The 12,543-nt window shown below is 55.8% G+C and overlaps 1 protein-coding gene across 1 annotated transcript in view; it reads left to right on the forward strand.

Moving 5' to 3' along the window:
- The window catches only part of BMP1 (bone morphogenetic protein 1), a 45,580-nt gene that overhangs the window by 25,642 nt on the left and 7,395 nt on the right, over window positions 1-12,543 (forward strand). Inside the window, exons 9-16 of the mRNA XM_052644704.1 lie at window positions 997-1,099; window positions 2,816-2,932; window positions 3,184-3,329; window positions 3,424-3,619; window positions 5,283-5,408; window positions 6,246-6,406; window positions 7,032-7,212; window positions 11,155-11,280. Of these exons, the coding sequence (XP_052500664.1) occupies window positions 997-1,099; window positions 2,816-2,932; window positions 3,184-3,329; window positions 3,424-3,619; window positions 5,283-5,408; window positions 6,246-6,406; window positions 7,032-7,212; window positions 11,155-11,280 (1,156 nt within the window). The remainder of the gene's footprint in view (window positions 1-996; window positions 1,100-2,815; window positions 2,933-3,183; window positions 3,330-3,423; window positions 3,620-5,282; window positions 5,409-6,245; window positions 6,407-7,031; window positions 7,213-11,154; window positions 11,281-12,543) is intronic.

Raw genomic sequence — 12,543 nt, forward strand, 5'->3', positions numbered from 1 at the left:
TGCATGTCTTATTCTTCTAAGTCCTAACTTCCTTGATAGAGATGTGTGTGTGTGTGTGTGTGTGTGTGTGTGTATACTCAACTATACTGTATAGTTGAGTATCTCAAACCCATTCACTAGAGGCATACAGACCTGATGGTCTCCTCAGCGGTCAGCATGACCCCTGCTCAGGACCAGCATTTAATAAATATGTGATGACAGGTGACCTCTGCTCTTCCTCTCTGGACCCTGCATTCCCATTCAGACCCCCCAGTACCCAAATACTGTCCTGGGCCCTTCCTATCACCAAGGAGACCTCTTCCCTCTAAAGATGCTGTAATTTATATTATTTAAGTTGACCACGAGAAGAGCTAGGTTTGTGTAGCCCTAAGCAACGGCTCCTTAACTAAGGAGATCAGTAAAATGAGACCCTGGGTTTCAAACATATATTCAGTGAGGTCGTGCATTTTAAGTGAGGCCTGGCCCGGGATGTCTGGGAAGAATGCTGACTAGAACTGGCAGATGGCTGGGGAGGAGGGACATTTCTGTGCCAGGAGCTCCTTTTTGGAACTCTTAACTATTTTTTTTAAATTTATTTTTGGCTTCGCTGGGGTCTTTGTTGCTGAGCACTGGCTTTCTCTCTAGTCGTGGCAAGCGGGGGCTACTCTGTTGCGATGCCCAGGCTTCTCACTGCAGTGGCTTCTCTTGTTCCAGAGCACAGGCTTTAGGGTGGGAAGGCTTCAGTGGTTGCAGCATGCAGACTCAGTAATTGTGGAGCACGAGCTTTTGTTGCTCTGTGGTGTGTGGGATCTTCCCGGACCAGGGATTGAACCCATGTCCCCTGCATTGGCAGGTAGAGTCTTTAATCACTGGACCATCAGGGAAGTTCTAGAACTTTTAACTATTTATAACCCATGGCAGATGGCCTTACAAGGCAGGCAGCGGTCATGGGACTGATGGGTGAGGTCAGCGAAGCATGGGCAGCAGTGTAACCTTCTTCCTCCCCCATTTTGCCAGATCATTCTGAACTTCACGTCCATGGACCTGTACCGTAGCCGCCTGTGCTGGTATGACTACGTGGAAGTCCGAGACGGCTTCTGGAGGAAGGCACCCCTTCGAGGTATGGGCCCCACTCTTCCCTTGCCCACTCCGCAGTCGAATCCTTGGTATAACTACTCACATCACAGCCTGCATCCTCCCTGACACCAACACCTGGCCAAGGGCAGCACCATGGCGTGGAAGCCAGGAGTCCTGGTGTAGTCAGTGCTGCCAGCTCTATCGCGAAGTGTGTGACTTTGAGCAAGTGTCTTCCCTAGTCTGGACTTCGTGGAGACCTTGGTATGGGCTTCTGGGCTTCTCGCAGATGATGGCTTATCAGTGTACATGGTGGGGAGTCACACCAGGTAACAGAGGGAGATGGACAGGCCCATCTTCTCAGCTCCAGGCTCTCTTGCTCATCTGGGCAATGTCAGAGGCTCTGTTTCTTGTTTGTGAGATGTGGCCTGAGGGTGCCCATGATGTAGCCTGGTGCATCCTGGAGGCCTGCATTCCTGGCACAATGGCCCAAACTTGTTTGCACAGGATGCTTTGTCTTGGGGTGGGACGGTAGGGGTGGGGGAGTGGGTAAGTGGGGGATGAGTGGGTCAGAACCACAGGACAGAAGATCCTGTAATGGACATAGAGCCTGAGGGGCTATCTGAATTTTCCTTCTTCAATCTGGACCTGATCCTAAGTGGCTCAGGACTGCTCATTAGCTGTAGAACTTCTGCCCCGTAGCTTGTGCCTGAAGCAGGCTGACAAGTCCTCACTAACCATCTCTTCCGCCCTCCCCCCAGTTTGTTTCTGATGTTGGCCTATTTCTTATTAGTCACCCAAAGCAGCTGTCTTTATGATACTTCCTGCTATGAAGTGTGAGTGTTTCCAAGATTGCAGTTTCTTTTTCAAAACTTGCATTCCTAGGGCAGCACCCCCCTTCCCCTGCCAAAAGCTGGGAAAACACCCATCTTACTAGGAACACACAAATCATCTCAAGTTGATTCTTGACTACAAAGGATTTCACAGATGGCCAACCTCACCCGCTTACGTGGATTCTTGTCAGGTTTTACGTCAAAGAAAGCATTTTCTGCCCAGTTCCTGGATTCAGGGGTTTATTTGGGCTCCTATGGCACCCCCTGCTTTTGAGCAAATGACAACATTTTGTCATAGCCAAAGAAAGCTGTGTTTGCTTTTGGTTATTGCTTGTCAGCATGGATAGCAAGTAAGAAAAGATAGGTAACGATGATAATGCTCTTTTTAAAAAGTGTCAATAAATAAAACACAGGTATCCTTGGTTATGGGCTTCCCTGGTAACTCAACGGTAAAGAATCCGCCTATAGTGCTGGAGATGTGTGTTCAATCCCTGGGTTGGGAAGATCCCCTGGAGAAGGGAATGGCACCCCCCTCCAGTATTCTTGCCTAGAGAATCCCATGGACAGAGGGGCCTGGCAGGCTATAGTCCATGGGATCGCAAAGAGTAGGACATAGTGACTAAACAATAGCACCATTGGTTATGGTGAGGAATCTCTTTCCTCCTAGACACAGACTCCTTCCTATCCTTTTCCTCAAGTGCATGAAATCTTCTAGAGTGGCCTCTGGCTCTTTAAGGCCATACTGGACCTTGGATCAGATACAGGCCAACTGGAGTGTGTACGGTCTTGAGAATGTGTGTCAAGGGCAGACCAGGGTCCAGCACCCGCCTGCAGAGATGGGGCGGGCTCCCTGGAATTACAGCCCTGGAGCAAGAAGGGCAGAGGCCTCGTTCGAACCTCACTGCCCTCTGTCTGCCCCATCTGTGCAGGCCGCTTCTGTGGGGGCAAAATCCCCGAGCCCATCGTGTCCACCGACAGCCGCCTCTGGGTTGAATTCCGCAGCAGCAGCAACTGGGTCGGGAAGGGCTTCTTTGCGGTCTATGAAGGTACTGAGGCAAGGGGAGAAAGGGGGGTTGGAGGTGGGGGTCCCTGGACACCCTAGAGCCACTCCCTCCTGGCACCCCACGGGTAAGGCCAAGGCCCCTTGAGGGAGGAAGCAGAGATCCCAATGGGATTGGCTGGGGCCTGGGACCCTGGGAGGCTAGGGAATGTGGGTGGGACTGGAAGAAGGAAAAAGGAGCTCAGAGCATTCTGACCAACACTCCCCTCTTCCCCCCCTTGTCCCTTATCCCCAAAGCCATCTGCGGGGGAGATGTGAAAAAGGACAATGGCCACATCCAATCGCCCAATTACCCAGATGACTACCGGCCCAGCAAAGTCTGTGTCTGGCGGATCCAGGTGTCCGAGGGCTTCCACGTGGGCCTCACCTTCCAGTCCTTTGAGGTGGGTCAGGGACCCCCCATCCTGAGGGCTTCCAGGGCTTGGGTCTGGGCCACCAGGGCTCCTCTTGCCAATGAGCCCCCCACTGCCTCCCCAGATTGAGCGCCACGACAGCTGTGCCTACGACTACCTGGAGGTGCGGGATGGGCACAGCGAGAGCAGCACCCTCATCGGGCGCTACTGCGGCTACGAGAAGCCCGACGACATCAAGAGCACGTCCAGCCGCCTCTGGCTCAAGTTCGTCTCTGACGGGTCCATTAACAAGGCTGGCTTTGCTGTCAACTTTTTCAAAGGTGCCTCCTTTCCTGCTGCCCCACCATGCCCGCCCCTGTGGCCAACCCATCCTCTTTGGTCCTTCTTTTTCTTAATTTTATTTGCTTGTGGTAAGAACACTTAGTGTGAGAGCTACACTCAGAACACAACTGAGTGTACAATTCAGCACAGGTATAGTGCTGTGCAGCTCTGTCAGCTTGACTGAAACTTTTTTAAAAAATGATTTTAAATTTATTTTTTGGCTGCACTGCATGGCATGGCAGATCTTAAGCTCCCCATCCAGGGACTGAACCCAACCCATGCCCCCTCCAGTAGAAACTCAGAGTCTTAACCACTGGGTAAGTGTTATCACTCAGTCATGTCTGACTCTGTGACCCCATGGACTGTCGTCCGCCAGGCTCCTCTGCCCATGGAATTCTCCAGGCAAGCATACTGGAGTGGTTTGCCATGCCCTTCCCCAGGGGATCTTCCTGACCCAGGGATTGAACCCAAATCTCTTGCACTGCAGGCGGATTCTTTGCCATCTGAGCCACTGGGCCACTAGGGAGGTCCCTTGGCTGAAAATTTATGTCCTCTGAGTTGTGACTCCCCACGCCCCAGGCCCTGGCACCCACCATTCCACTCTTTAATTTTATGAATTTGACTGTTTTTGATACCTCATGTGAATGGAATCATGTACATTTTAACTTTCTGTGACTGGCTTATTTTAACGTAATGTCCCAAAGGTTCACCCGTGTTGTCGCGGATGGCAGAATTTCCCTCTTTTTTAAGGCTGAATAGTATTCCACTGTGTGTCCAGATCAGATTTCCTTAGCCTGATCCATCAGTGGACACCTTAGCTATTGTGAATTGTGCTGCTGTGGCTTCATTCCCACCTCATTCATTCACTCAACACACTCCTAGAGATGTGCAGACCCTGGCGCCCTGTCCTTGAAGTTATGTCCTAACTGGGCAGGAAAGGTCCCAGTGAATAACTACATATGATACCTTGTTGAGTAAATACCACACCGAGGTAAAAGTAGCCAATACATGGTAGGTGCTCGACTGAGAGTTGACATAATTGAAGAGTTGCTTTAAAGTCCACACGTTTGTGCAGAAGGGGTGTTGGTGAGAGGCAGAGACAGGAAGTGCCATAGCAGCTCAGGAAGGAGGCAAGATAGCGTGGACTTTTTATTGGTGTGATTCTGGGTATTGAGGACATTCTGCCCAAACTTCCTTTCCTTGTTTTAAGCTGGGGACAGCAACAGCCCCTCCATCACAAGCTTCACACAGGGATTGAAGGAGAGATGCAAGAATAGTAGTCAGCCAGGGACGGCGCAGAAGGGACACCGGTGAATGAAGGTGGCCACCAGCCCAGCTGGTGTGGTCAGAAGGAAGGCTCCATGGGCTCCATCTGCCCCTTCCTTCAGGGCCCTGCCTTTGGGGCTGTCTTCAGCCAGATGCCCTTGGGAACAAGTGGGGTTCTGAGCAGCCGTGGAAGGCTGGGTGGGGCAGGGAAGCCCTTGTCCTCGGAGCTGAGTGGACAAAGGAAGGTCACAACTGACTTCTTCCCCTTGGGATGGGGCTAGGAGTGGTCGCAGCAGCCTGAGGGACCCTGGGCTTGGCTCTCAAGCAGAGGGCAGGAGGAAGAGGGCCCCGGGTCCCAGACTGGGAGTCACTGACACCCTTGCTTTCTGACTGCAGAGGTGGATGAGTGTTCTCGGCCCAACCGTGGGGGCTGTGAGCAGCGGTGTCTCAACACCTTGGGTAGCTACAAGTGCAGCTGTGACCCTGGGTATGAGCTGGCCCCCGATAAGCGCCGCTGTGAGGGTGAGTGCCCCCAGACCACCCAGGACCCTGTGCCCTATCCCCTTCCAAACCCTCCAGCCCGGGTTTCTTATGCCCCTCAGACAGACCTTTTTCTGGAAAAACTAGGATTCCCTGGCACTTTGGTCACCACTGGTTGATGAGGAATACATTGTATATTTTAGTCCCCCAGAACACACTGTGACCAGGTGTGATGTACTTTGGGTTTTTTTTTTTGTTTTCATTCTTGTTCTTCTTTTAAATGCTGATCTTGATTGATTTCATCACCCACCAGAAGGTGGTGATCCACCATTTGGCAGTTCTCGGACGGGCACTGAGTTTCAGCCTCTCATTATATATGTTCCTAGGAGGCTAGTGAAACCCTATCTGGCTAACTGACTCCAGCTCAGCCTGATCTTGCTACCGGCTTCTCTCTGCTCACTTCTGAGCAGCTCCTTCTCCCTGCCTCCTGGTCCCCACTCCCCAGCCCTCCCTGCTATCCTTCCAGTCCTCCCCGTCTTCCCCGCCCACTGCCAGTCCCCTCTGCCTCCCTCCCAGCACTTTCTGCCCGCTTGCACTGCCTTTCTGGAGCCCACCCCCAGCCCAAGCAAGTGCCTGGCCTTTTCTCTCACAGAGAAGATAGAAATGACCACTCAACTCCTCAACTCCCTCTACTCTGAAGACACCCCCTCACCCTGCCTCTTCCCCCTCTACCCCAGAGACACCAGACACAAGCCCCCGCCTTGGGCTGGGGAATCCACAAATCCTTCCTTCCTCCTTCATGCACCCCAGCCCGTGTTCATGCCCTTTCTCTAGAGCCGAGACTCCTGGGGGGTGACACTGCCTTCCTTGTGCCCCCAGCTGCCTGTGGCGGATTCCTCACCAAGCTCAATGGCTCCATCACCAGCCCAGGCTGGCCCAAGGAGTACCCCCCTAACAAAAACTGCATCTGGCAGCTGGTGGCGCCCACCCAGTACCGCATTTCCCTGCAGTTCGACTTCTTTGAGACCGAGGGCAATGACGTAAGTGCCCACCCCAGGGGCTGAGGAGACTCAGAGAGGTCCAAGATGTGGGAGCTCGGCTCAGTGCCTGTTTCCTACCCTCTGAAAGAAACACTCCAGGAATGTAGAGATGGAGAGCACCTCAGGGAAGTGGTGGGGCTCAGGGAGGAGGGCCCAGAAGGCCATGGAGCATGTGGCATGTGGGAATGAAGGACATGGAGTCCGGACGCCTTTGGAGAGAGACGGGGCTGGGGGGCTTGTGTGGGGAGCACAGGAGGAACTGACGGGGCGGGGGTGGCACCATTTTTTAATTATTAGATGTGGCAAAAGAGATGTGGGCTTCCCAGGTGGCACTAGTGGCAAAGAACCCGCCTACCCATACAGGAGACACAAGAGACGTGGGTTTGATCCTTGAGCTGGGAAGATCCCCTGGAGGAGGGTATGGCAGCCCACTCCAGTATACTTGCCTGGGAAATCCCATGGACAGAGAAGCCTGGCTGGCTACAGTCTGTGGGGCAGAGTCAGACATGACTGAGCACATACATAGCAAAGGCGAAAGGACCCACAGAACAAGGAGCCTCCCTAGGTGGGGGTGGTCAGGAGTGGCTTCCTGGAGGAGGTGGCCTGGAGCTGTGCTGCCCCACAGGTGTGCAAGTACGATTTTGTGGAGGTGCGCAGTGGACTCACGGCCGACTCCAAGCTGCACGGCAAGTTCTGTGGCTCTGAGAAGCCTGAGGTCATCACCTCCCAGTACAACAACATGCGTGTGGAGTTCAAGTCCGACAATACGGTCTCCAAAAAGGGCTTCAAGGCCCACTTCTTCTCAGGTAACCCTGGACTGCCCCGCTTTGGCCCCCGCCTCCCCTTCTTACTGCCGCTGCACCCCCTGCACTCCCCAGCCCCTCTGGTGCCGGGTGGCACGGTCTGTCCCCTGCTCTCCCCACTAGCCCTCCACCACCAGGCCAGCCCCTTCCTGCCTGAACTCTATTCCTGAGCCCTCAGAGCGGTATGGGAGCCACCCTGAGGCCGGGCAGTACATAGACATGCAGAACAGAAGGGAGAGGGCACTCCAGGACTTAGGAGCCCCAAAAGAGGGCAAGCCCTGGGAACAGGGAGCGCAGTGAGGTGGACACTGCCCCAGGCAGAGGAGGAGGGTGTTTGTGTTGGACTGTGGGGCAGATTATCTGGCAGTGGTTGGATCTTTAATCAGACCCTGCATGTGCCAAGTGGGGTCATACCGGGGGCTTCACAAGAGATGAGGAGCCCCTCCCGTCAACCCCAAAGCCTCCCCACTCCCCAGGACCCACAGTGGGGGGATTCAGATCCAATCAGCACTTGTCTGTTGAGAGCTGCCGCATGTAAGGCTAGGGGTCAGTCCCTTTGATGGCCCCATCTCCGGGCAGACTCAATGATAGTTAGAGCACCTGCCCAGCCTCTCCGAGCAGACCTCCAGGGGTCCCCAGACACCTCTCCTCTGCTTTAGTGACCCCCAGTCCTTCACCTGGGACTAGGCTGGGAGGAGGCTGGTAGTCTTCTGGAGGCAGTAGGACCTGGGACACTGACAGCGTTTAGGGTGGGAGAGAGTGTGGCGGGGGGTGGGGGGCATGGACTGGCTGGAGTGGCCCAGGGGTCCTTAGCACACTTAGTGGGCCGGGCATGGGTGGCAGAAAAGCCAGAAGCCCCCGGCCGGGTCCCTGCCGCCTTCCTTCTCCCCTCCTCTGCCCAGAGTCCTGCATCCTTGAGCCCCCTGTGGCTGCCCTGCACCCCCGCCTACCCCACTGGATGCCATGCACTGTCCCTGTGCACTGGTTCCCTGCTTGGCACTGCCAGCCACCCTGCTCTGCATACAGTGCCCCCAGCCCTGGCCCCACTGCTGGCTGAGACCACCCCGCAATGCAAATCCCTCTCTTCCCTGGGGACACCCCCAGAACTCCTCAAGGTGCTCACCAGAGGGCCGAGGGGATGTAACATCTATACTCAGAGGTGGGCTCGGCGCCAGAGAAACCATTACCTGCTTACTCTTGTCTCTTCCTGCCCTTCTGTTGCTCTAGTTTTGGGGGGTGGTTGGGGGGACCAATACTGCATCTGTCAGACCTAGAGCCCAGGGCTCTCCACCCATGGTTGCTGCCCTGCCCTGGCACACCACTGTGTGCACCCTACCCTCAGCCCTGCATAGATGCATGCGCGCACACACACACACACACACACATGCACGCACACATGCAGTGCCCTTTTGCACAAGAAACCTGCAGAGGACCCTCGCCACTGGGCATCAAGGTTCAGCCCTCAGGGCCCCCTGGGGCTCCTGACTCTGGCCCCTCAGGAGAGGGGCTGTTTGGACTTTGGGACACCCAGCAAGGAGACCATAAGGCAAGAAGAAGAGAGAGCCTGAAGACCTTCAGTGTGACCCCAGCCACCTTCCGGGGCATTTGGCACTGGAGGGTGAGTGCCATCTCCTTGTCCCAGCCTGTGTCCACCCCTGCTCCTGCCCTTCTTGCAACCTGCATTCTTGGCTCCCAGAAGAGGCCACCCCCACCACCACCGTGCCAGAGCCTCGCCCCAGGCACTGTAGCAGGCCCTCCTCGGGGCTCAAGGCTCTCACTGCTGCACTCAGCCACGCTCTCCCACTCAGTTGTTCACTGGGCAAGTATCTCTTTGACCCCTACAATGTGCCAGGCATCATACTTGGTATTTAGGGGAAATACAAGGAAGGTTTGAGGGTCAATTTCAGGAAAATCTTCGCTCACTCCATGGAGCTGCAACCCCTGAAGGTCCCAGCATAGGGTCACCAGTGTGTTCCTCAGTGAACTCCCAGGATGGGTTGTAGGGTGCTAACCACCCCCACATTTTCACAGGGCTTGTGCAAAGGCAGCTTCCACAGGGCCCTCGCTCAGGGTCCCCCATGGTTCTCTAACTTAGGAGACTGGGGGAAGGACTTGGCGACTCCACCTCTTGACCTTGGGTTTTTCTGGATCCTTCTTGGCCTGAGAGGGGATTGGATAAGCAAGGCCACCTGCGAGTCCATGCTCCGGCCCTCAGGTCCTTCTCCCAAGGGAGACCAAGGACAGGGCTCCTGCTGTCACAGATCCCCCCTGGCCATGTGAGTGCCAGCAGGCATCTTTCTAGCTTGGGGTTCATCTCTGGAATTCTTGTGTTCATCTCACAACCCCCTTCCCTGAATGCCTGCCTCCGTGCCAGGCACCCAGTGCCCAAAATGACTGCGGAGAGACTGGAGAACATGTGTGTGTGACGTACAGCATGCCTGTGACCATGTGTCTCTCTGTGTATTAGTTTCTGTGTTCATGGGAGTGTGCATGTTCAGACCCACCCGAGCCGGAGCAGCTGGATGTATGAGCCCTCTGCAGGTCGCTGGTCAGCCCAGGGTGTCTGCGTTCAAGTGTGTCTCTGTAGCCACGTGCAGGGCCCTGAGGGCAGCTGTCCCCCCTGTGTTTGCACCTGCGTGTGCTTCCTTACATGTGAGGATTGAGCAACCAGCATCTGTCTGCGTGTGCACATGTGCACAGGTGGCTGATGGCCGATGTGTGTGCATGTGGTGTCTGTGTGAGAGGGGCTGGTGTGTATCCTGTGCACATGTGTGTGTGTGTGTCCCTGTGGGTGGGTGTCTGTGCTGCCGGATCAGGAGGACAGTGCGGGGTGAGGGATTCAGTGTCTGTTGCTGTGTTGATGTGAGGGTGTGTCTGTCTGTAACACATTCTGTAGCCACAGCACCAGGAGGACAGAGCCAAGCTCTGGATCAGGCCCCTTCCCATGGACCGCTCCCCTCTGCCAGACTTCAGTCTCCTTCCCCAGCGTGCGGCCTCTTCCTCACACTCAGGCCTTGTCCCTGCCGCAGGCTTCCTCCCACCCGTCCCCTGTCGCTGTGCCTCGCCCCTACCCCGCTGCCCGTCCGTGACCTGGCTGCGCCGGACATGGCTGTCCTGCATGTGTGTCCTGCTGCCCCCCCACCCCGCCCCTTGCCCTGCCCATGGACCCCCGCCTCGGAGCCAGGCCTGGTTTTCACTGCTCTCCCTCCCTGGCCCCCACCCTCCACCCCCCCGGTCCCTTTTCTCCTTCTCTCTCTCGTTTCAGAAAAGAGGCCAGCTCTGCAGCCCCCCCGGGGACGCCCCCACCAGCTCAAATTCCGAGTGCAGAAAAGAAACCGGACCCCCCAGTGAGGCCAGCCTGGCCTCCCGGACTCTTTGTTACTCAGGAACCTCACCTTGGACGGAATGGGCTGGGGGCTTTGCAGCCGCCCACCCCCACCTCCGCTCGGCCTTGCCGGCCCACCTCCCTCTGGCCGGACAGAACTGGTGCTCTCCTCGCCCCCACCCCCCTCACATGGACAGGGGCCCCTCCTTGCCCCCCGCCCCCTCCCATTTTGATGGTGTCTGTGACATTTCCTGTTGTGAAGTAAAAGAGGGACCCCTGCGTCCTGCTCCTTTCTCTTGCAGTCTGCTTGTCCATGTGTCTGTTTTTCCACTTGTCCGTCTGTCCAGTAAGCAGGTAATGGTAGAGGGTGCCCATGCTGGTCAGCTCCAGACCCCAACCCTCCCTCCATCCATTTCAACTTTCTCTCCGCACAGCTGGGCCCCCTCAGCTGGCTCTGCATGAGGCAGTGCCCTGGACCCCCACCATCGCCTTGACCTCCGCTCCCTGCCCTGCCTCCCCCAGGGTGGGGAGGATGCCCGGCCAGGCCCCCCACTTCCCTTGGGGTGCCACTACCCTTGGCCCGTGCACAGACCGGTCCTCCCTTGCTTGCTCCCCTGCAGACAAGGACGAGTGCTCCAAGGACAACGGTGGCTGCCAGCAGGACTGCGTCAACACCTTCGGCAGCTACGAGTGCCAGTGTCGCAGTGGCTTCGTCCTCCATGACAACAAGCATGACTGCAAGGAAGGTAAGTGGCCCAAGTGCCCATGGCCAGCTGGCAGCCTGAGAGCCAAGACCGTGGAAAGGGCTCAGAGATGCCATCTCCCTCGGCCTCTGTTTGGACTCAAGAAGCTGAGTGATCTCTGAGGTCACCTCGTTTCGCCTTCCATGCTCCTCCTTCCACCAGCAACATTCAAGACACACACACACACGGAGGGGAGGGGCTTGTGGCTACCCACAGGCCCTGTTGTCAAGCTGATCTGGTAACTAGCACTCCTTCAAATTGATGTTCAGGTGTGTCTCTTTGTTCCAGCCTCCCTCTGTCAGGGAGGTGAGCTGGGACAGTGGTGAAGAGCTGGGCTCTGGAGCCAGGCTGCCTGGCCTAGCCCCACCTCTTAGCCAGCTGTGGGCCCTGAGCCGCTGAATCCCTCCCTCCACACCTGGATTTGCTCGAAGGTGCTGCCTGGTTGGGCGGTGACACCGTGATGTGCTCCGAGAAGTGCCTGGCTTGTAGCAAGCACGATCACGTGTGTCACCATTACTGGTCACGTACTCTGACCCCTAGGGACACCTAGAATAGGGCTGCGGCCTCCCCGACATTGAGGCTCTGCAGAAGCTCAAAAACAGTTCTCGTGTCCTCTCCCATATCACGTGATACCTCCTCTTCATACACAATACAACCCTGGCCTGCTCCCTCTGATCACTACCACTGTGGCCTGTGCCAGCTGGCGATGCACTGTCCCCAGCTACACAACGCAGACTCGCCTTTGACCTTGAGTGTCTGTGTGCTCTTGGGCCAGTCCCTTCACCCCTCTGAGTTCGACTGTCTCACTCACGAGGTGGCCCTAAGCTTTCGAGCCCCTGCTTTGAGCACTTAGCACAGGGCCTGGCAGATGCCTCTTCCACACCGTCACTGTGTGGACAACCAAGGTGCCAGAAAATAAACTGCCAACTAGAATAAACACAGTTGAAGCACTGAGTAGACACTCCAGAGCTTTTCACCCCCACTTCAGTCTCCCAGATACAGAGTTCACCTGACTCATGGAGCCCCCACATCTTTTAGCTAGGGCGAGGACCTTCTTCTGATGCTGTTTCTAAACTGCATGCCATCTCTGTTCTTTCAATGAAAATGAAGGTTTTCCTAAGGAACCTTCCGCATCAGCGTCAACAAGAGAGTAGAAGCAGGTGTAAAATTCCTGGGAGGGTAGCCTATGTGTGGCTCTGAGTCACTTGAGAAGCACACATGGTTCCTTACTCAAGTGATGGGCTAGCAACAAATCAGTATTTCCTG

Source organism: Budorcas taxicolor, chromosome 8 (genome assembly GCF_023091745.1).
Source record: "Budorcas taxicolor isolate Tak-1 chromosome 8, Takin1.1, whole genome shotgun sequence".
Lineage (NCBI taxonomy): Eukaryota > Metazoa > Chordata > Mammalia > Artiodactyla > Bovidae > Budorcas > Budorcas taxicolor.